The following is a 25,188-nucleotide window of genomic DNA, read 5'->3' as shown; positions in this document are numbered from 1 at the left end:
TGTTTGACATATACATTATAACCATTCATCTTGTTATACCCACTCTTTGTAGAGAAAAATGGTGCTTTCTTTTCTTTTTCTTAATTCAAAAATATTTACCTATCAGTAAAACTGATTATGGTGTTTAAGATAAACAGGTAAGTTTCTGTCTCTAACATAAACAGCTCAAAGTTGGGACTTCTCTGGTGGCACAGTGGTTAAGAATCCGCCTGCCAATGCAGGGGACATGGGTTTGAGCCCTGGTCCAGGAAGATCCCACATGCCATGGAGCGACTATGCATTTTGAATTGCATTCAGCGGATTTACAAATGAAGTTTGAAGCATAGTCTATTGATATGTTAGAGACCGTTCGCCGCAACTACTGAGTCTGAGTTCTAGAGCCGGCGAGTCACAACTACTGAAGCCTGCAGCGCACCTAGAGTCTGTGCTCCACAACAAGAGAAGCCACTACGATGAAAAGCCTGCGCACTGCAACGAAGAGTAGCCCCCGCTCGCTGCAACTAGAGAAAGCCTGCGCAGCAACGAAGACCCAATGCAGCCAAAAGTAAATTTAATTAATTAATTTAAACAAATAAAAAGCTCAATTTTTTATGAGGGAGACATGTGAGCACAAAATGACAATATATATCATATGTATATAAAATCAATGGCAACACTGGCAGGGGTTTTTTGGGAGTCCCCAGTTTCTGCTACAGAGAGACTGAGGTAGAGAATAAGAGTCAGGGAGGTGTCTTAGAGAAAAAATATTTGAATTGAGACTCAAATGACGAATTATTGCTTATCAGCTAGATAAAAGAAAGGCATCCAAGGCAGTAGGGGCAGCAAGTACAAAGATACAAGATTTGAAAAATTCTGCAAGACATTTCATGTGGTTGGATGGTGGTTTGCATGTAAAATTATCATGGAAGGATGAGGATGAAGAAGTAATTTATTAATAAATGCCATTTATTTTATACTGACTGTATGTCAATTAGATTGCTAAGAGCTTCATATAATCATCATTATTCCTGGCAACAATCTATGATTATTATTCTTATTTTGCAATAAGGATATTAAAGCTTTGGGAATTTACACTTTGACTTAATTCCAAAGTCACACAGCTAGTGAGTGACAGAGCCGGCTCTTGAATCAGGAGAGTCTGACACCATAGCCATTGTGCTTTACCACTATGGAACACTGCCTTCCAAAGGTAAAAATTCAGGATGGAAAGAGCATAGGCTCTGCTAAGAAATTTGGATTTTATTCTCTTCACTATGAGAAACAATAAAAATACTTTAGAACTGTTTGTTTAAAAAAACCCCACCCTCTCTTTGACAGTGGTCTTGGCAATATATTTCTGGATGTGTGTCCTTAGGCAAGGGAAAAGCAAATATAAACAAATGGGACTACATCGAACTAGAAAGCTTCTTCACAGCAAAGGAAACCATCAATAAAATGAAAAGACAACGTGCTGAATGGGAAAAGATATTTGTAAATCATATATCTGTTAAGGGGTTAATATCCAAAATATATAAATAAGTCATACAACTCAATAACAACAAGAAAAACCCTGCACAAACAACCTGATTCAAAAATGGTCAGAGAACCTGAATAAACATTTTTTCCAAAGGAGACACACAGATGGCCAACAGTCATGTGAAAATGTGTTCAGCATCACCAGTTAATAGGGAAATGCTAATCAAAACTACAATGAGATATTGCTTCAGGCCTATTATAAAGGCAAGAAATAACAAGTGTTAGCAAAGATGTGGAGAAAAGGGAACCCTCATACACCGTTGATGGGAACATAAATTGGTGGCCACTATGGAAAACAGTGTGGCGATTCCTCAAAAAATTAAGAATAGACCTACCATATGATCCAGCTATCCCATTTCTGTGTATTTATCCAAAGAATATGAAAACATTAATTTGAAAAGATATACGCAAACCTTATGTTCACTGAAGCATTATTTACAATAGCCAATATGTGGAAGTGACCAAAGTGCCCATGAGTGGATCAATGGATAAAGAAGATATGGTATATATATACACAGTGTAATACTACTCAGCCATAAAAAGATGAAACCTTGCCATTTGCGACAACATAGATGGACCTAGAAGGTCCATTATGCTAAGTCAAATAAGTCAGAGAATTTCACTTACATGTGGAATCTAAAAAACACAGCAAATGGACAAACATAACTAAACAGAAACAAAGTCACAGATACAGAGAATAAGCAGGTAGCTGCCAGAGGGGAGGGGTATGGGGGATGAGTGAAATAGGTACAAACTATGAGGGAAATTAAGAGGTACAAACTTTCAGTTACAAAATAAATGAGTCATGGGAGTGAAATGTACAGAATGGGGAGTATAGTCAATATATAGTCAATAATAATGTAATATCTTTTTATGGTGAACAGGTGGCAACTAGACTTATCATGGTGATCATTTCGTAATGTATAGAAATATCGAATCACCATGTTTTATACCGGGAACTAACATAGTGTTGTAGGTCAATTGTACTTCAAAAAACAAACAAACTTATAGAAAAAGATTTGTGGTTACCAGAGGCAGGGGGTGGGAAGAGGTGGAATTGGATGAAGGTGGTCAAAGATATAAACTTCCAGTTATATAAGATAAAAAAGTACTAGGGATGTGGTGTATAACATGATTAATATAATTAACACTGCTGTATGTTATATATGAAAGTTGTTCTCATCACAACGAAAAAATATTTTTTCTTTTTCTTTAATTTTGTATTTGTATGAGATGATGGATGTTCGTTAAACTTATTGTAATCATTTCATGATGTGTGTGTGTGTCAAATCATTATGTTATACACCTTAAACAATGCTGTATATCAATAAAACTGGAAGGAAAAAAATAAAGCTTTCTAGTTGGCTTTTTCCAGCCTGTGGAATCACAAACAAACAAAATAAATGAACAAACCAAACCAAACAAAAACAAACACACAGATGGTACAGATGAACCGGCTTGCAAGGCAGAAATAGAGACACAGATGTAGAGAACAAGCGTATGGACACCAAGGGGGGAAGCGGCCGGGGGCGGGTGTTGTTGTTGTGATGAATTGGGAGATTGGGGTTGACATGTATACACTAATATGTATAAAAGAGATAATTAATAAGAACCTGCTGTATAAAAAAAAACAAATAAAATAAAATTCAAAAACAAACAAACACACAGATACAGAGAACAGAGCAGTAGTTACCAGAAGGGACTGGGGAGGGGAGTGGGCAAAATGGGTAAAGGGCCTCAACTGTATGGTGATGGATGGAAACTAAAGTTTTGGTGGTGAGCACGCTGTAGGGTATACAGAAGTAGAAATATAATGTTTTACACATGAAGCTTATGTAATGTTATAAACCAATGTTACCTCAATAAGAAATAAGTTTAAAAATTATCTTTGTTTCATAAAAAATTACCCTATTAGGATTGGACTGTGGACATTGTGGAGGCTGGGAAACCAAGCAGGAAAACTTTTCATTCATATAGAGATATTATGGCTTGAACCAAAACAGAAGTGGGGACAGAGATAGAGGATGGATTCCATGAATTGTTGGAAGATAAAACAGGGAAAGATTTGATGATTAATACATCAAGTAAGGGAGAAGATGAGAGTAATTTCCAATCTGGTGTTGTGGATAGCTTGCACTGTCATGCCATTAACAAAAAGGATACTGGAAGAGAAATGGGTTTGAGTCAGAAGAAGGAAGAGCTATTAATGTTAATTTTAGAAAATAAAGAGTTTGACACTCATCCAAGTAGAGAAGATGACGTGGAACTAAAGCTTAAGATGTCTCAGGAGAGGCTGGGTTAGGAGTCCTTTGATTTGGGAGTGAGTAAAGTGAAGTAAAGTAAAGTGAAGCATCAGTATTTTAAGGGAATGACTAGTGGCAGAGGAATCATCTAAGAGACTGAGGAAGATCTGCCAGAGTGATGGGAAGAGGACCAGAAGAGAGAGCATGGAAGACATGATTCTAAGAGCTGTGGAAAGAGTGACAGAGGAGGAGGTAGGGACAGGAGGGTGGGCCTCTCATTCAGAGAGGATGACGAGAGATCAGCAAGAGAAGAGGGGACGCAGGGACAAGGCAAACATACACTTGTGAAAGCTGAGCACAAGGAACTGGGAAGTGGTGATTAACAGGGAGGAAAGAACAGGACTAGCTGGTGAAGACCCTATGAGCCACTGGAGGAGGAAGGTGGACAAGAGAGGCATCACTTCCTCTGAGCCAGGTGGGATGGAGGTGAGTAGGCTGAGAGGCAGGTGGATTTGAAAAGCAAGGACTGGGGAAAAACTATTTGCTCACATGTAGTTTCAAGTTGAGTTACAATTTTAATGAGTCATGTGAGATCTCATCTAAGTGATGATAATAAGTATTTGACTCAAGAGCAAAATTCTCTTTCCTCACAGGAAACCAATGTGAATTAACAGGGTAAAACAGTCATCTTCTGGGAAAGTTTGAGATCCTGAGAAAATCATGTAGTGTACCTCTCACTTTCTCCTTCTCTAACATTCTTATGTAGGTGAAAAACAGGTTAAAATGAACATGGTGGGGATCCCTGAAGAGAAAAATGAGATCCATAGAAGAGTTAAAATGATAGCCCAGGGCTTCCCTGGTGGCGCAGTGGTTGGGAGTCCGCCTGCCGATGCAGGGGACATGGGTTCGTGCCCCGGTCCGGGAAGATCCCACATGCCGCGGAGTGGCTGGGCCCGTGAGACATGGCCGCTGAGCCTGCACGTCCGGAGCCTGTGCTCCGCAACGGGAGAGACCACAACAGTGAGAGGTCCGCGTACCGCAAAAAAAAAAAAAAAAAAAAAATGATAGCCTGTCAGTACTTTACATTAATAAAATGCTTGGTGGCTTTTATTTCCCACGTTCCCTACTGGCTCCACTCCTGTGCTCTTGTTTTTCTGTACACTGCCCTCTCCATCTCCTCCTCACCTTCCATCCTTACTACAAGGCTCATCAACCCTCTTTCTCCTCTGATACCAGGAGCACTATTTATATTGTTCTTTGCTGCCCATCCCCATCTATCGTGTCTTAGAGTTGTGTGTACGTGTTTTGTTTGTGCCATTCGATGTTATGTGTCTACAGTACAGGGAATGTCTTCTACTTTGTCTTTTACCCTCCACTATCCCTTGCTATTAGCAAACACTGAAGAAATATTTATGAAGTGAATATAATGATTCCCTTTTTATAGATGACAAAACAAATGTACTTGAGACGAAATAATAAAGCTCGCAAGTGTAGAATTTAAGACTGTTCAGAGCGAAGGTCTTCTGATTCCAGGCTCTTTTCCTAAACTCTTTGCCTCTCTAGTAACATTAAGCAAGTGCAAAGGGGGAACATAGTGCAGAAAAAGTGAAAATGTGCATTAATATAGAGGCTCAGGTGACCCAGGCAAATACCAGTTGAGTCACTTTTTACTCTCCCAGTAGCCACTTGTAATGTCATTTGCCTGTGTCATGGCCGACCTTCCCTAGTTACTCTGATGCGAGGGTCACAACCAATGTGCCCAGCTAGAGCTCAGCTGTTCTTTACGGATATCGCTGATGGTCAATATAGACATAGAGTTCGCTGGTGCCTTTACCAAAACGATACTTTACTTTGTTGGCACTGTTAACCCATTGAAAACAAACTCATTTAATAGATAGCCTTGCTTTAAGCAGGTATATGATAGGGTCATCCATGCTGCCCCTATAAAATATTGACATATTTTAAAAGTTATGTGCACATCTTATCTGTAAATTTGTAAATAAGGATCCAATAAAATGCATTTTTGTAATGAAAAAGTTGTAATGTATAATTACAATGAAATGAAAAAGTTGTAATGTATAGTTATTACCAGACTGGCACCAGATGATGTTGTGTCTTCTTATCCTACTTCTCCCTTTGTTTCCTCTATACTCACCGTAGTTTCTTTTTCCTCATTTGAAACTGGGTTGTTCTTAGCTAACTGCCGAAGCCCTCATTTCAAATGATTAGCTGAGAATAGTTTAAAATAGTACATTTTCCAAGGATATTTGTAGTTTAACAGCATATGACTGACTATTGGTAGATTTCATTTACTAACTTAGTGGTGAGGAAAACATTTTTTTTGCAGTTAATTTACATGATATTTAGAAAAATTACATTACAGTGGCAACCACCTATTATGTCCAAAAATGAAGCACACACCCTGGATATGTAGTATATGGTTCATGCAAACAAAGGCTGTCACATAAGAATCTATGGTGGTATAGTGTTGAGATTGAGATTTAACTTAGTTCACAAATCCAGCCTCAGATTTTCCCTTTTCCTCTGTCTCAAACCTGCAGGATATGGTATTTGTCTCATTTCATGAAAATGTAAAAATAAAACCGCAATACCATAGTCACCTTTTTCCCCCTTTTCTAATTGTTTGATAGAGACAAAGTTGAAGTTGAAAGAAAACTCCCATTTTTGGAATAAATATTTTCCTGGCAATAACTTGTCCTTTCAGTGCCTTTCATTTTTTATAGCTCTAACTTTAGTAACCTTGACAGTGGGTATCTTTTTCACTCTATCCTGTTTAAACTTTTGTTAGTAGAGTCTGTCTCCAGTATCACGAATCTTATCTGCAAAGGCCACTAAGATAAGAATGCATAGAAAACTGACGTGAGGGCTACTAAATGTGTTTGTCATTCCTTTGACCCCTTTATTCTTTGCCTCCAATTATCTATGAAATGGGCGCTGGATGAGTCCTCATGAATTGCCTTTGAGAAAACAAGAAACTTGACAGAAAATGCATCACGACTGTCCAATGGGATGATATGCCTCAACTTACTGTAGACGTAAAGAAACTTTGCAGACAGCCAACCCATAGTGAGCTAACTACCAAGGAGTTCACAGCAACCACAAAGATGTGTGAATGCTTGGAATGGCCAGGTTACATTTATTTTGTACCAAGCAAAGCAGAAAATTACTCTGTAGTCGAGTTACTTCCTCTTTTGAGGAACCAAAAAGACAGTAAATATAGTTGAAAACAGAGAGACAGATTGTGGTCAAGCTTACAATAGGCCCAGTGAGGGGACAATATCTCTGGGTTATGACTAGTGGTTCCTCAGGAGGAATGGCTGACCTACAAAGAAGCCACTGGATGAATTTCTCTAACTTGGTTGCACTGAGGAAAAAGCTCCACTTTCCTCCACGGACAAAAGTTAGCTTGATCCATGTATTAAAGTCTGGGTAAATACAAATATTTGACGTTGCTTTTTGAAAGCTTCTTAAGGCATTTTAATGATTACTTTTCTTCAGAGCTTTAATTTGAGGAGAAATTGTTTTTTCCTCAAGATGATCAGTGGGCTTGGGGTAACTGGGCACTTTCTCTGGTTCTGCTGAGATTTCAAGAGTCTGTAGAAGCCAATGTGTTCTTCAAAGTTTCTGGTTGTATGAGTTTGTGAAGAAGTTCTATGATCTCTCTATCCTTTTCTCTATCCAGAACCTCTAAACAATGTACATTGGAGCAAGAATTCTGGTTTTCCAATTCTGTCACCTTTTTCTTTAAAGCATCAATGTCTTCCTTCAGAGAGAAGATATCTTTAGTTATTGTGCACTGTTTGTCTTCACTAACATTCATTCTGGTTTCCAGTACCTCCATTTGCTTCTGATAAAAGTCAGTCCTTTCCTGGATTTTTGGTACTGGACCCACAATGTCAGTCACTTGCCTGAGGATTTCAATCTGGGCGGTTTTAATATCTCGGAGCATTACTATAACATTCATTTCTTCATCAGCGTTTACGTCATCTTGATCACAATCATAGGAAATCATAGTTGGATATCTAGTTGAATTTGGGTGCTGGTTCTTACATGTATGGTAAGCATTTTTTTTTTCACGTCGTTATTGGAGTATGATTGCTTTACAATGGTGTGTTATTTTCTGCTTTATAACAAAGTGAATCAGCTATATGTATACATATATCCCCATATCTCCTCCCTCTTGTGTCTCCCTCCCACCCTCCCTATCCCACCCCTCTAGGTGGTCACAAAGCACCCAGATGATCTCCCTGTTCTGGTAAGCATTTTTAAGACATTGTCTGATCTTGGAGAAATTTGAATTCCACATCTGCCAAGCAGCAGCATTTACCCTTTTTTGTTTGTTTGTTCGGTACGCAGGCCTCCCACTGTTGTGGCCTCTCCCGTTGCAGAGCACAGGCTACGGATGCCCAGGCTCAGTGGCCATGGCTCACGGGCCCAGCCGCTCCATGGCATGTGGAATCTTCCCAGACCGGGGCACGAACCCGTGTCCCCTGCATCGGCAGGCGGACTCTCAACCACTGTGCCACCAGGGAAGCCCCAGCATTTACCCTTTTGGTGTGAAGTTTGTACATCTTTCATAATGAAACAAGAGACAAGGTGTTGGGAAACCTGACCAAAATTAAAGAAAGAAGCAATGTCAGAATGAAACGGTCTTTCTCTTACTATTTTTCCGGTGGCATCCTAGAACGCCCTATGGAGAACATCAAGGGCAATAGTAGGCACCCTTCGATGATTAGCTTCTTACAGGGCGGTCCAACTGGAGAGCTCTGTGAAATAATGGGCAATTGCATGGAATCCCTCATAGGCTGACCTGATGCTGATGCCACAATGGCTGCTGGCTTAGAATATATTTAACCTTAGGGCAGTAATTCTCAAAATTTTTGGTCCAGGACTCTTTTTCACTCATAAAAATTGAACACCGCAGAACTGTTGTTTATGTGAATTATACCAATCGATATTCCATACTAGAGATTAAAACTAAGAAAATCTTAAGATATTAATTTATTTAAAAAATAAACCCATAACACGTTAACGTAAATGACATATTTTTATGAAAAACTAATTATATCTTCCAAAAGAAAAAAATAGTGAAAAGGGTGGCATTGTTTACATATTTGCAAATATTTTAAATACCTGGAATACCTGGATTAATAGAAGACACCTCTATTCTCATATCTGCTTCTACATTATATCTGTTGTGATATGTTGTTTTGGTTGAAGTATATGAAGATATTATGGCCTCACAGAGACATATAAATGGAGAGGGTATTTTAATGGCCTTTTCAGATCATTGAGGTCTTTATTCTTTGCTACTCCACCAAAATTTGACAAATGATAATTGATTAGAAGGTAGGTGTAATGTGTAATCTTACAACAGAATAATACTGTTACACTAAAATTCATTGGTCTATTTTCCATTTTTAATAGATGTGTAATATCATGCATTGGTCATTTGGAAAATAATGATTCACTGAATTATGCAGATCTTTCAAATGGTAACTCATTTTATTATATAATATCAAAATATCACATTCATTAATATCACCACCAGTCTCACCAGAAAAGTCTTTGAGTATTGGCAAGAAGCCAAGCTTATGGTGGCAGATAAAATTTTTTGAAATTCTAATTTTAGCTTGAAAAGCTTGAAATTTATTAAGCGTGTTAGTTGTTTCTTTTGAAGTGACAGGCTCTCTATATCCTTTTTTTTTTTTTTTGCAAAAATGCTTGTCAAATACCCAAATATGAATACCATAGTTTACTGCCAGTTTTTCTTTCAAAATGATGTCCCATGAAAAAAGCAGCTACTTCAGTTTGTAACTCAAATAAATACTTTTCCTGGAGACAACCATTATATTTCTGTAAGCAGCAGAATTGCTTCATGTGTACTTCTCATTACATCACATTTAATATTAAAAAGACATACTGAAGGTTGAGATTTAATAAAATGTAAAATTTTTACTGCTTCATCAAGGACATTCTAGAGCTAAACTGGCTTTTTCTTGTGTGCATTCTTTTTTTTTTTTTTCTCTCTCTGAGTGGAGGTGAAGAATACAATCACTATTGGTAGCTTAGTGCCATTGCCTTGACTTGTGCTAAGGTATCAGTTTTACCCACCCTTGCTTTTGCAAGGCAATTTGGAAAATTAAAATGACATGATAACCATGTCTGTCAAGGTGTAGTCCCACTTTATTAAAGAAGATATTCCTTCTTGGGTCAGTGCCAGTTCCAACCCTCTTCTAAATCACTCTTTCTCATATTTATGCTTAAATGCAGGGCCAGCTTCAGCCTAGGTTTTGGTATAAACTCTGAATTTAGGCAAAAGTAATTTAAGAATTTTGGGTCATCAGTGATATCTGGGATTTTGCTTTACTGTCCTATCTTTGAATCGTTCTTTAGTAACTTTTCCAAAACTTCTAGAAACCTTTCCAAACTCTTGCTGAGAAAAAATGTTCCTATCACAGAAAGATATTTGGAGCCAGAAAAGGTAGTGTTCAAAGCTGTCCCGTTTACCTTGGCCAAGGCCATTTTATCCATCAAGCACTACAGACACGGTGCTTAGGACCTATGAAATTTCAAGGAACCAATAAAAATAAATATTTTAGAGCCAGAAAGGGAAAAAAAAAAATTGGGCTCAGAATACTAAAATCTGCAAGATTGAAACAATAAATGTTTAATTAAATATCTCCAAAGTGTACAGTTATATCATCTTCATTAATTGTTAAATTAGTATTAAAATTTCATTACATTTGGAGGCAATTTGTAGATTAGGTATTCTTGCTTTACAGGAATTCCCAGATAAATTAGAGGGATTGCTTGTAGCAAATACTCCCTTCGGGTTACTAACAGCTAAGTCTTATTGGCTGCATACCAGACATTGTTCTAAATATTAGCTTATTTAACTGTAATTCATAGAAGTCAAATAATTTTCCTTTCTGCTAAAAAACGGGCAGAGTCAAATTTCAAATCCTTACATTCTAGCTCTAGGGTCCGTGTGTTTTTCCTCCTACTGCCACACAAACAAATACGATAAAAATATATATTTGTCAACTCAAGAGAAAGATAGACATTTCACTTTTTAGAAAAAATACACTATATATTTATTTAAAAAAACTCATTTTGATTAAATTTTTAGAAATATGAAAAGACTAATTTTTTGCTTATTTATCAAAGCTATTTGAAGCAGAACTTTGTAAAGACTTTAGAAGTTAAACTATCTCTAATTCGAGTAAGTAAACATGAACATTTAGAGGCTATTCTTGCCTAATTATAGTAAAAGTATAACAACTGTAATAAAAAAAAAGACTTAAAAATTTTCAACTAAAAATATTTATGTATACTGATTATTTTTATAAAACAAAACTTAATCTAGTAGATTTGATGCAAACATAAACCTGTCTGGTTTCTAATTACTTACCTATTAATGTTAACGAAAGGAGCCTCAGCCTGTTTGGGGCTTGTTGGGCAGTGAAAAGCTGTAGTGGGAAAATACAAGCCTGTTGATCAGGGTCAAGTCGTGAGAGTAGTCAACACGTGAATGAATAACGGGAAATGAGCTGACCCCTCTCTTCATGTTCCTGCCAGAGATGTGGAGCCATTTAGGAGTAAAATAACATGGCAGACTGGAGCCTAGTTACTGACTCTTACCAAGGAAAAATTCCTTCAGGAGGCAGGCTTTTAAAGGCATGGTATTTGGAGCCAGAAAACTTAGAGTTCAAGGCCCTCTCATTTATTAACTCTGTGCTCTTAGTCAAGTTACTAACTTCTCACAAGACTGTACAATGGGATAATGACAATACCTATTCCATAGAGTAGTTTTGAGGATTAACAGTGCTCAATCTTTGTAAACTCTTTTCCTGCTCCTCTCTGACCATCTTCTTCTTACTCTCCTTTCAAATGAAAGAGGAAATGGTGAAGAGTTTTAAACTTTAGCTCTGCTCTCCCCGTCTCTCAGTCTGCCTTTTATTCCTCTCCTTCAATAAAGAGGCCACTGTACCATCATATGACCAAGACATAAAGCATGTGCTGCTCACTGTTCAAAATCTACAAATGCAGATAAAGCATTTGGATTAGGACACCAGAATGCAGCAAACAAGGCCAAACAAACTGGCATTCTGTCTCCTAGTACAGCTATTATAGCTAGCAAAACCAGCTATGGTGTCAGACAGCCTGGCATGTAATAACCAATGGAGAGATGGCTCTAATAATAGATAATCTTATTAATGTTTAAAATGCTGGTGTTTGAGTAAGTTAACTATAAATTAATTACGGTAGAGTCTTTTTTTTTAAGATTTATTATTTATTTATTGGCTGCATCGGGTCTTAGTCGCAGCGCGCGGGATCTTAGTTGAGGCATGTGGGATCTTTTGTTGTGATGTGCAGACTTCTCTCTAGTTGTGGTGTGCGAGTTTTCTCTTCTCTAGTTGTGGCACGCAGGCTCTCTAGGTGAGGCACGTGAGCTCAGTAGTTGTGGCACACGAGCTTAGTTGCCCCGTGACACGTGGGATCTTAGTTCCCTGACCAGGGATCGAATCCACATCCCCTGCATTGGAAGGTGGATTCTTTACCTCTGGACCACGAGGGAAGGCCCTATGGTAGAGTCTTTATTAAATTAAATTAATTAATTAATTAACTTTTGGCTGCGTTGGGTCTTCGTTGCTGTGTGCAGGCTTTCTCTAGTTGCGGCGAGAGGACGCTACTCTTCATTGCAGTGCGTGAGCTTCTCATTGTGGTGGCTTCTCTTGTTGTGGAGCACGGGCTCTAGGCACACTGGCTTCAGTAGTTATGGTACGTGGGCTCAGTAGTTGTGGCTCGTGGGTTCTAGAGTGCAGGCTCAGTAGTTGTGACACACGGGCTTAGTTGCTCCGTAGCATGTGCTATCTTCCCAGACCAGGGCTCAAACCCGTGTCCTCTGCATTGATAGGCAGACTTTAACCACTGTGCCACCAGGGAAGTCTCTCTGGTAGAGTCTTGATTATCTATATAAAATCACCCCAATTTACATCTTTTTTTTTTTTTTTTTTGCGGTACGCGGGCCTCTCACTGCTGTGGCCTCTCCCGTTGCAGAGCACAGGCTCCGGACGCGCAGGCTCAGCGAACATGGCTCACGGGCCCAGCCGCTCCGCGGCATGTGGGATCTTCCTGGACCAGGGCACGAACCCGCGTCCCCTGCATCGGCAGGCGGACTCTCAACCACTGCGCCACCAGGGAAGCACTACATCTTTTTTAATATGCTTTTTCAAGTTGGAAGAGAATGGAGTAGAATTATAGTTATCCTGCTAGCATTTGGGCATTATTTGTACCCTTTATGTTACACCTACAGTCATCTACTATTACTCGTGTACCCTTAGTGCTTGTGACCATGAAAAATTATTGCAAGTCTTTTTCTTCCCCCACAAAATTTGAGGACCAGGTTTACCAGAACTTGGGCCCCCCCACCTGAATATCACTTGTTACATGCAGAGTGAGATAAAAGACTGAGAAAACAGGAACCATGAAGGTCTTTCTGATTTGACCAGGGTGTCTGACCCATGGGGATAAGAATGTATTAATGACAGAGCTCTAACCCAATGTTACACAAAGTAACAAAGCTGTTTTCTTCTTCTTTTCTTTCCTTCTAGCCATGAGGAGTAGAAGAGAATGAGAGTGAAATCAGAGCTGTTGTGCTAGATCACGACAGGGATGGAGCAGAAAGCAAAGGTATGATGTTTATGAGATAGGCAGAGCCTGACGCAGTGATGCAACACTGTCAACTTCATGAAGGGTAAAACTGAGTGACATTGATAAAGCAAACTGGTTAGAGTAACACATGAGGTGACGGGGCCACTTCCATTCTGTGGTGTCAATAAATGTTTATGATAACACTTTAAAATCATATGAGGACTTCCCTGGTGGCACAGTGGTTAAGAATCTGCCTGCCAATGCAGGGGACATGGGTTTGAGCCCTGGTCCGGGAAGATCCCACATGCCGCGGAGCAACTAAGCCCATGTGCCACAACTACTGAGCCTGCGCTCTAGAGCCTGTGGTCTGCAACAAGAGAAGCCACTGCAATGAGAAGCCCATGCACCACAATGAACAGTAACCCACGCTCACTGCACCTAGAGAAAGTCCACGCACAGCGACGAAGACCCAACGCAGCCAAAAATAAATAAATAAATAAATTTATTTTTAAAAAGTCATATGAAACCAATGCCAAAAGAATATGATGTCATTAGAGAAATGCAAATCAAAACTACAATGAGGTATCACCTCACACCAGTCAGAATGGCCATCATCAAAAAAATCTATAAACAATAAATGCTGGATAAGGTGGAGAAAAGGGAACCCTCTTGCACTATTGGTGGGAATGTAAATTGATACAGCCACTATGGAAAACAGTATGGAGGTTCCTCAAAAAACTAAAATTAGAACTACCATACAACCCAACAATCCCACTATGGGCATATACCCTGAGAAAACCACAATTCAAAAAGAGTCGTATACCACAATGTTCACTGTAGCTCTATTTACAATAGCCAGGACATGGAAGCAACCTAAATGTCCATAGACAGATGAATGGATAAAGAAGATGTGGCACATATATACAATGGAATATTACTCAGCCATAAAAAGAAATGAAATTGAGTTATTTGTAGTGAGGTGGTTGGACCTAGAGTCTGTCATACAGAGTGAAGTAAGTCAGAAAGAGAAAAACAAATACCGTATGCTAACACATATATATGGAATCTAAAAAAAAATAAAATGGCTCTGAAGAACCTAGGGACAGGACAGGAATAAAGATGCAGATGTAGAGAATGGACTTGAGGACATGGGGAAGGGGAAGGGTAAGCTGGGAGGAAGTGAGAGAGTGGCATGGACTTATATATACTACCAAATGTAAAATAGATAGCTAGTGGGAAGCAGCCGCACAGCACAGGGAGATCAGCTCGGTGCTTTGTGACCACCTAGAGGGGTGGGATAGGGAGGGTGGGAGGGAGACCCAAGAGGGAGGAGATATGGGGATATATGTATATGTATAGCTGATTCACTTTGTTATAAAGCAGAAACTAACACACCATTGTAAAGCAATCATACTCCAATAAAGATGTTAAAAAAAATAAAAACTCACTGAAAAATGAATAACAACAACAAAAGAGAATATGATGAACACCTCTAAGGAAATGATGGAATGATAATTTTGATAATTGGTAATGATAATTTAACGTTTCACTGTAACTAAAATTGTGTGGTCTGTTTCTGGAATGCCCTCCATATATATATATATATATATATATATATATATATATAGTATTTTATTTATTTAATTTTGGCTGCATTGGGTCTTCGTTGCTGCACGGCTTTCTCTAGTTGCGGCGAGCAGGGGCTACTCTTTGTTGTGGTGCGTGGGCTTCTCATTGTGGTGGCTCATCTTGTTGCGGAGCGCAGGCTCTAGGCGTGCGGGCTTCGGTAGTTATGGCACGCGGGCTCAGTAGTTGTGGCACATGGGCTTAGTTGCTCTGTGGCATGTGGTATCTTCCCGGACCAGGGCTCAAACCCGTGTCCCATGCATTGGCAGGCGGACTCTTAACCACTGCGCCACCAGGGAAGCCCCCTTTGTTTTTTTTAATTAATTAATTTACTTTTGGCTGCATTGGGTCATCGTTGCTGTGCGGCTTTCTCTAGTTGCGGCGAGCGGGGGCTAGTCTTCGTTGTGGTGTGCAGGCTTCTCATTGCGGTGGCTTCTCTTGTTGCAGAGCACGGGCTCTAGGTGCTTGGGCTTCAGTAGTTGTGGCTCATGGGACCCTCCATATATTTATTCTGCAGTCAAACTTCTACCCATCTTTTAGGAGACATCCTGATAATACTTTCCTTGTCCTGTCCTGTTCTGATTCTCCCTGTGATCTTACCAGTGCTACCGACCTGTTCTGTGTCCCTACCCAGTAGCACTCAGCATAGTGTATCATTATTGTTGGTGTGCCTATGTCCTCTCTAGATTGGGAGCTCCTTGAGGGGAGACACTTGCTTTTCAACTCTGTGTCTCCAGTGTCACAAAGCCTAACATATAGTTGGTGCTCAGTATATCTTTATTCAATGAATGAATGAATGCATGCATTCATGCACTTGTGAATGATTGTCAAGGTATCCAATGGGTCCCTCCTGCGCCTATTTCAATGGGTGTCTAGGGAACATATTGCTTGCTTCATAAAGGTAATCTATGATAACTTTTTTTAGTTCCTGAGGGATCATTTAGCATTTTGGGATAGGGATTTAATAATTTCTTCCCTGAAGACCTGAAACAGTTAAGTAGCATGAGAGGTAAACTGAGATCAGGCAGATGGAGGTAATTATGAACCTGGAAACAGCTAAGTGGTGGATAAGAGAGAGCCTGGTAAATGGTGGTAACAGCAGTGGTGTTAATGGCACTGATCCTACAGGTGACTAAGGTACCCAGCATACTGCCCCTCTGCAACATATGAAGTTTTTTAGGCCTCCAGGGAACTGCAGGTAATCAGCATATTCTCCAGGTCTCTGTGGAAATGCCTGCGAATGCATTTGTCATGAACTTGGGTACACAGGCACTTATCTCTTTATTCATGTCATCTTATATTCTGAACTCCAGATTTACAATGAACTCTCTCCAGCTTATCTAGACGTACTCTTCACCATTTAGTTCCAGAACCCTGGGGACACATTAGTATTTTATGTAATGTCTCCACCCCGTCATCTTCCTCCAGTTCTTTCTGTTATGCTTGGCTCTCCCTGGTAATGTATCATATTAGGTTGCTCGGTTTCTGTAATTCTTAAGTTCACTTCTTGGTTTCCCTTCTCAGATATTACCTTTAAACTTCTGCTCCCTTTAGCTGATGATTGACACTCTTTTTACAGTGCTTTATAAGCCCTGATGTGCACAATTGATGTAGCCATTAAAATAAATGGCTCGAAAAAGGAAGAGAAAGCGAAAGTGTTTTTGCTTAACCATTCACCTTCCTTTAATGGAACCAGTGAATAAATCCAGTGAGTTAGTTTTTAAGCACCTCTGTTTTACTGAATTTATATCATTTAGCAGAACTTTCTGAAAATCATTATATGATGAGTGCTGCCCAGTGTTAACTTTCTGTCTTGTTCCTGAATTGCTTTGTACTTCATTTAGGGAACCCTGAAAATTAAAAGCTATGGAATACGTAGTGATCACATAGGAAACAGGGATTTAAAATGTAAACAAATACAGAAATCATAAAGTGTAAAACCTGGAGAATGTTAATTTTCTCACTTCTAATTACAGTTTGTACAGTTTGTAGTACAGTTTGTAGTTTGTCTGTACAGTTTGTAGTCTTGTCTTATTTGGGTCTGTTAATATATTAGTAGAGCCTTATTTAAGAAAACTTCTGTTCTAGTGTTTGGCTTTTCACTTGTCATGATGCTTTATAGTACTTTGGATCACAATATCCAAGGAGCTATCTTCTTTAAAGTTTTAAAGATTATAATGTGAAAGATTGCACTGGCTTTCCTTCATAGTACTCACCTTGAAAGACATCTGTTTTTATGGCATTTTATGTTTCTGAGGGAATTTGCGACAATGTCTCTGTGAAGTAAATGTGTATTTATCCCTTGGCTTTAGTTTTCCTTCTGTTATTAGTCTGTTCTCTGCCTATCTTGGGCCTATTACTTCCTATTCTGTTTCATAAGAATGAAACAATAAGAACAGCATAATGCCACGTGCTGTTACTAAAGGAGTGTCAAAAGGGTTAACATGAAAAATTTTATTACATCTAATTTTTAACTTTATATAATATCTCTTATTTAAGAACTGTAACTATTATTATTATGCACTATTTCTGCAGTGTTTTTCCTTCAGGAGTTTGATTTTTAGAATCATTTCCTCTCTCTGTTTAAAGATACCTTCCTTCTTCCTCCTGTATGGGTTTGGATTACAAAGATCTTATTTAACTTTCCAAATGTATTATTTCTCCTTACATACTCTAATTACACACAAAATGGAAAATGCTGGAAGCCAGTCATAGAACTGAAGGTTTTTTCTCCTCCTTCTTTACCTAGGCTTTGACAACTATGGTCTAAGGGAAAAAGTATTTAGTCATTGTTTTAAATATTTATTGAAGGTTCCCTCCACCTGCCACCCCTCCCCACCAAGAAATGTGTATTGCTGCTGCAACTGCTTCTGTATGACAAAAGCCAACTAGAGTATAAAAGGTATATAGGAATGCTTAACTATAAGATTGAAAATTTGTTTTTCTGGGCCATTTCTTTCAGGAAATTTGAGGTCTCTTTCTGGTGGTCTGAATGTAATGTAAGTATCAAATGACAGAAGCTGAGAGTGATAAAGCAGTTCTATTAGACACATATTTCAATAATTTTCAGCTTCAGTCTTTGGCACTAATGGCTATGATTCTCACTGTAACTTGTAAGAATTAATTACCATTCATTCTATTTATGTCCCCAAGTTTCTCCTCCAGGATGTAGTATAAAATGATAGCAAGCTGGTTGAAGCTCCTGGGCAATTTACATATTAGAATAGGTAAAAAATCTTTATCATAACCTCCACTGGGCTTCACATTTAAGTTTTTCAATGGCACTTCAAAAGAAAAGAGATGTTTCTGGAAATCACATGCTTTGTTGTTAGAAAGTAGAGCTGGAATCAAATGGATGCCCAGGCTCACTGTTATGATTGAGAAAGTGATATAACTGCTTAAAACCTAGTAAAACAAAAGATCTTAACTTTTTTTTGTATTCCTTTAATAATCCTATGAAAGCTTTGCATGCTTCCTTAGGAAACAGCATATACATACAATTTTGCATACAATTTTAGGTGATTCACAGACCTCTGTCCTCTCTCCTGCCCCCTCAGGCATTTATGGACATAAATAGTACCATAAATATACCTCAGGTTAAAATTCCTGACTGTAAGAGAAGGATTATTCTGGCTCCAATACCTGTTTGTGGGTGTTTTGCTTCTAAGGGGTCTGGGAGCTTCGAGGTAGTTTGGTTCCAGACCTTAGACTGACTATGTGAAGTGCTGAGAGTGAAGGCCATTAATTATTAGGGATCAAAGGAGGGAGAGGCCAGTGGAATGCAGTGACATGGGAGGTTTCAGGATGAACCTTTAAGAATGAGCGAGATCTGGGTAGATGAAAGTTAGAAGGATCTTCCAGGTTGTATGAACCATGAAATTAGGGTCTCTGTCTGGTTCGTTCTTCACTATGCCTAGCATGGTGCCTCCTATATGCCCCTAGGCTTTCAATAAATATTTACATAGTGCTTTGTGACTCACTTCTACTGAAGAGCGTGAGTCAAGAGAAATGGCATTAACTGAGGGGTGGAGTTCTGTAACCGACCCTCCTGAGACAGTCCCAAAAAAGGATCCTCCTGGCAGCTATCATTTGAGCCAATAGAATGAGACCAAGTTTGGTTCAAAAGCAAAAGAAGCAAAAGAAAGCTTTATTCTTTCATCAAAGAATGGAGGGCTTCCCTGGTGGCGCAGTGGTTGAGAGTCCACCTGCCGATGCAGGGGACACGGGTTCATGCCCCAGTCCGAGAAGATCCCACATGCCGCGGAGCGGCTGGGCCCGTAAGCCATGGCCACTGAGCCTGCGCGTCCGGAGCCTGTGCTGCTCCGCAATGGGAGAGGCCACAACGGTGAGAGGCCCGCGTACCGGCAAAAAAAAAAAAAGAATGGGGAAGTGTGAGCTAGTGCTCTAGAGTACACGCCCCCTCTCCCCCCAACCACAGAAAGGCCGGGGGCGGGGCTGCTTTCTAGGGATCATGTCAGCGGGAGCGGGGGAGGGAACCGAATTCTCTCTCGGGCTGTGACGCTCCCGCTGCAGATCTCACGCAGGGCCCGCGCAGTATCTCTGCGCACGGCCCACCGCCGCCATCTTGAATCGCAGTGTCCTGTGCAGCGCTTCTGCACACGGTCCGCTGAGCTGAGGCGTCTGGCGCAGCCATTTTGCCTGAGGAACTTTGATCCGGAAGCTCAGGGTGCAGGGCCTCTGCGTGCAGCGCCCTGTGAGCAAGTGAAACTAGACAAAGCACAAAGGAAAAGAAAAAGGTTAGACTTTATTTTACTACGCAGATTGTATTTTTATTCCCCAGGAATTGTTAATGAGCTTTGCAGGTGACAAATCTCTCCTCCGTCTTTTGTCCTGCTCCTTATTCTTGAGGGGAGCTGAGGGGTGAAGGTCCATTTGATTTTGGTTGTCGGTCGTCATAACCCTGGGTAGAGGAATAGAACTTCTTTCTCCCAGCTGCCTTTAGATATGTTTGGCTGTCTCCAGGCTTTAGCCCAACTGTTCATATCCCCGAGCACCACCATTTGTCTAACCTTTTGGAGACAAAGGACAGCAGACAATTTAAGATACATGGCCCAAATATTAGCAAGAGAATAATGGTCATATATCAAATTTGTCATAAAAATGCAAGTGTCGGGCTTCCCTGGTGGCGCAGTGGTTGAGAGTCCACCTGCCGATGCAGGGGACGTGGGTTCGTGCCCCGGTCCGGGAAGATCCCACGTGCCGCGGAGCGGCTGGGCCCGTGAGCCATGGCCGCTGAGCCTGCGCGTCCGGAGCCTGTGCTCCGCAACGGGAGAGGCCACAACAGTGAGAGGCCCGCGTACAGCAAACGAAAAAAAAAAAAAATGCAAGTGTCTACGTGTTTCGCCTGTAGGCAAAAGTGTACCCTGATTTTGAGGCTCACTGCCGTGGCTCAAATATATCCCTGGTCACACTTTCGTTGTTTTTCAGAAGAGAAAGCTTCAGGTCAGAGAAAGATGAATGGCATCTACACACTGGAGGAGGGTTTCGTTCTCCAGGTGTAGATCTTTTAGGTCTTTAGCTAAATTTTCCCCAGGGAGGACGGCGAAATTTTTAAACACTTGGGGCAGGCCTGTCCAGCAGAATTGTTTTCGTTGTGTGTTTGGGTCCTGCCACTCAAAAGCAAACATTTCTTGTGACTCTGGGGCTAATGGAATACAGGAGAAAACATGTTTTAAATCTAATACAGAATACCAGGTCCTAGTGGATAGTAGAGTAGCCAGCAGAGTGTAAGATTAGGGACGACTAGTTGTATATCCCAGGTGGCTTCACTGACTGCCCTGAGGTCCTGTACCATCTGGCATTCCCCACTGGGTTTCTTTACAGGGAGAAAGGGGTATTACAGGTTTATTGGCATGGTCTAATAAGGCCTGGGTCGATTAGGCCCTGTATAACGGGGGCAGTGCCCAATAAGGCCTCCTGATAGAGAGGACACTATTTTCTATTGGTCCATATTTGTACTACCATGGGACTGGCTCCTGCAGCTATTCCCACCCATCCCTGGGCCCAGACTTCAGGATTTACTCCCAGGAGGTGGACTTGCTCTGTCCCAGGAGGTTTGTCCTCAGCCATTAACATTATCATCTTGTGCCCTTGTCTAAGGGGATGCCAGTCTCCAGTGTGTCTCCCATTAGGTGACCCCCAATTTATGTAAGTATCTCTTCCTCGCAGGGGTGTAGGGCATTCGGGAACATACAGGAAGGAATAGGTAAAAGTATGTTCATCCAACTTGCATTCTAATGGCTCTATGAATGCCTGTTCTTGAACCTTCCCTGATACCCCCATAATTTTACAACCCTTGTGACAGAGTTTGCCTGGATCTGGTGTTCAGAACCAAATAAGTGGCACTGGTGTCAACTGAGAATTCGACAGGCTTTCCCCCATGTCCAATGTCAGCCGGGGCCCTTGGGGGTCATTTGAAGCGCCAGCTTAGAACCCTGTGGCCCCATCATTCTTCATTTATTTGGACCATCTGCCTTTGAGGGTAGTGGCCAGCATCTTCCATTTCCATCCCCCTTTGGGGGCGGCGAGGGCATTTTCCTTTTCAGCGTCCCTCTGGTTTACATATGGTGCAATGATTGGGTCCCAGTTTCCTTGGCTTCCTCAGCCTTCCTGAGGGGGCTGGGGCTCACTCATTATTAGAGTGGTTAGTTCAGAGTCCCATGCTGACTGGTTGACACTGGAGGGCAACAGCCAGTAGGTGGGCTTGCCTCTGGGCTTATTTATTCTCTGACTTTTCCTCCTCTGTATCTTGGTTATTAAACACCCAGTAGGCAACCTTGACCAGGCGATAGGTAGGGGCATCTGGTGTGTTTCCATTTTCTGAAGTTTACGCCTAATGTCGGGGGCACTTTGGCAAATGAGGTGCACCCTCAGGATTGCATTCCCTTCCAATGACTCAGGGCCAGTGGTAGTAGATTTAGAGGCATTCCCTGAGGTGCTCTAGGAATCCTGGAGGGTCTTCCGCTGGCTCCTGATTGATTTCCTTTATCTTATTCCAACTGACAGGTTTCTTTCCTGCTGCCTGGATTCCCTTTAGGATTTTATTTTTATAATGGGTCAGCCTCTGTCTTCACCTCCTTCTCCATTGTCTGGGTGGTCCCAGTTGGGTTTGTTATCTGGGATCACTTTCCCTGGTCTGAAAATAGCATGACCTGCATTGTTTCTGTTCTCTTTGTCTAGTCTTTTCTTCCCCTGTTAGGAGTACATTGAGGAGGCCCTGGGCATTAGCCCAGGTAGGTTCATGGGTCTGAAAGATTCTCCTAATCAGATTCAAGAACTCCTCTGGATCTTCCCTCAACCCCTTACTATGATTCTTCCAGTTATACAGGTCAGAAGTGGTAAATTGTTGTATACCTGGCTGAACACTCCTTCTCCTTCTCCTGCCTCAAAGGGAGTACTTTCCCTGATGGGCTGTTGGACTGTGGCTGATAATTAGTCCTGCTTAGTGTAGACGGCTCTTCGGGCCTGTGGCCCAAAGCAGGGTATATTATCTCAGTGGAGGAGAGCTACATCCCTTTTTTTTTTTTTTTTTTTGCGGTAGGCGGGCCTCTCACTGCTGTGGCCTCTCCCATTGCGGAGCACAGGCTCTGGATGCGCAGACTCAGCGGCCATGGCTCACGGGCCCAGCCGCTCCGCGGCATGTGGGATCTTCCCGGACCGGGGCACAAACCCGCGTCCCCTGCATCGGCAGGCGGACTCTCAACCACTGCGCCACCAGGGAAGCCCGAGCCACATCCCTTTTGAAGGCCTTTGTTCTGATAGAAAGCTATAAAAAACTGGACTTAGGGAATTTTATCCAATTTATTTTGTCTCTGGCATAGCAGGTCCAATTTTAAAATGGTGTTGTAATTTAGAGACCCATCAATGGGCCAACTTCCCCCATCTCTCAGCCAGATTGGGGCCAGGCTGTCCAACTACCGAAGAGGGTGGTTGGAGTGATTTGTTGGCATGCAAATGCCACAAGATTTGACCCTAATAAGATTTTTGGTTCAGGAAATTTGGAACCAGCACCAAAATGTTAATGGATTTCATAAAAGACCAGAATAGGAGGCATCCAAATAGCATGGACTCTGCTGTAACTGGGGGTCTCCCTTGAACTTGTAAGGGCCTGTGCTTGGGATAGTGAGTCCCTCCTCAGTCGGAATATCCCACGGCAGGTTAGATGGGACTGCCTCTGGGCCGGAGCAACTTAGCCACATTAGTTCCTGACCAGCTTGGTCCATTAGGGAGTGGCACAGCTGTCTGAGGAGGGGGTCTTCTCTTTCCTCCTTTCGGCCGAAGAGGAGGAGTTTTCAAACTTCTCGCCAGGTGAGAGTTAAAAGATGAGGGATTTCCATGGGATACTCCCCAGATTGCTGGGGAGGAGAGCCTGTGGAACCCCAGTTGATAAAGAATCACCCAAGGTTCATCTCACAAGCAGTGGGGGAGGAGAGGTCTGGCAGTGGGTGTTTCCTGTACTTGCCAGCAGCTCATAGGGCTTCCTGATAATGGGGTTCCTGGTCTTGTGAGCAGCTCACAGAGCTCCCCTGCACTTCAGAGAAGCTAGAGCTGACTGGAAGAGGTCAACCAGCTGCATACCTACCTTTGGACCCTTTCACACTCAGGCGTTCCTGGTGCTTTCCCCTGAACTTGGATCAAGTGTCCTTCTTCCGTTTTGTCATGTAGTCCTTATTACCTGGCCCTTTACCCAATCTTGCCTATAGGCCCTTGGGGCTGGCCACTTTCTTTTACCAAACCTAAAGTGACTATCAAGAATGCTACTGTTGACCCCTGGAGGTTGGCGAGGAGAGCATAAAGCCCTGGTGCAGCTGCTACTACTGCCTTGTAGAGGGGTCAAGAGGATAGCACTACTGGTGAGCCAGAGGGCAAGTCTGCCGTCCCTCCCTCTTGTCCACAGGTCCCCACTGTTCCCAGGCATCCGGTACCGCAGGAAGGCCATCCAGCGGCAATGGACAGTGAGTTTCAGTCTTTGATCCCCAACAGTGCCACAGTAGGATTCACTCAAGGGGGCACAGTCCAGATATCTCTGGGGGCCAGGCTATGTGGACACCATACCTGGGTATTGGGTTGCTGGGCAGAGTTGCTCTGAATTTGGCTGAAGGCTGCTGCCTTTCTGCCCTGTCAGAGTTACTCAAAAATCAGAGTCAATCATTCTCACACAAAACTCCCAAAGCCCCCGCTGTCCTCCCACTGAAGCCAGGATGAGCCCAGAGCCTAGTGAATAGGTACAAGCAAAAAGGCCACCGTCTGTCTCTTTGTGGCAGACAAAATTTTGTTACCATCCTTTCGGGTTGGATGCCAACAAAGGTCCTCCTGCCCAGTGTCATTTGAGCCAATAGAACAAGACCGACTTTGGTTCAGAAGCAAAGGAAAGCTTTATTCTTCGATCAAAAGATGGAGGGGCTTCCCTGGTGGCGCAGTGGTTGAGAGTCCGCCTGCCGATGCAGGGGACACGGGTTCGTGCCCCGGTCCGGGAAGATCCCACATGCCGCGGAGCGGCTGGCCCCGTGAGCCATGGCCGCTGAGCCTGCGCGTCCGGAGCCTGTGCTCCGCAACGGGAGAGGCCACAACAGTGCGAGGCCCACGTAACACACACACACACACACACACACACACACAAAAGATGGAGAGGTGTGAGCTTATGTTCTGGAGCCTACCCTTTCCCTGAAAGGCCGTAGGTGGGGCTGCTTTATAGGATTCTTGTCAGTGGGGAGGGGAGGTGGAGTTCTTGCAGGTCAGTTGCAGCTGTGCCGCTCCCTGCTCTCCACATAGCAGCGCTGGGTGCATGCAGCATCTCTGCACATGGCCCACTAAGCTGGAGTGTTGGGTGCAGCCATTTCGCGCTAGGAATTCTGGTCTGAAGTGCTGGGTGCAAGGCCTCTGAATGTGGCACCCTATGAACAGGTGAAACTAGACTAAGCACAAAGGAAAAAGAATGGTTAGAGTTTATTACCCAGATTCCATTTTTATTCCCTGGGAAAGTTCTGCCTGTGCCTGTGATACAAAGTGACTGAGATAAATGTTGGTGGCTGGTCTAGACATCTCTGGTGATGAGTTGGAAGTATGGAAGTGTTTTATAACAGTTCGTGGGAGGTCAAAGCTGCAA

At 42.0% G+C, this 25,188-nt stretch overlaps 1 protein-coding gene and 1 long non-coding RNA gene across 2 annotated transcripts in view; one reads left to right on the top strand and one right to left on the bottom strand.

The window, feature by feature from the left end:
* Window positions 1–25,188, top strand: part of LOC132424055 (uncharacterized) — a 169,715-nt gene that overhangs the window by 60,642 nt on the left and 83,885 nt on the right. Inside the window, exon 2 of the long non-coding RNA XR_009519159.1 lies at window positions 13,397–13,475. This is a non-coding gene — a long non-coding RNA (uncharacterized lncRNA). The remainder of the gene's footprint in view (window positions 1–13,396; window positions 13,476–25,188) is intronic.
* On the bottom strand, window positions 6,867–7,845 carry CCDC54 (coiled-coil domain containing 54; the record flags this gene model as incomplete). Its single annotated transcript, XM_060009733.1, is given in 2 exon segments — window positions 6,867–7,370; window positions 7,372–7,845. Coding segments are annotated over 2 exon segments (978 nt in total), but the record flags the coding sequence as incomplete, so codon positions are not given.

This window comes from Delphinus delphis, chromosome 4 (genome assembly GCF_949987515.2).
Source record: "Delphinus delphis chromosome 4, mDelDel1.2, whole genome shotgun sequence".
Classification (NCBI taxonomy): Eukaryota; Metazoa; Chordata; class Mammalia; order Artiodactyla; family Delphinidae; genus Delphinus; species Delphinus delphis.
Note: the sequence above shows the minus strand (reverse complement) of the source record. Positions and strands in the feature narration are given on the sequence as shown.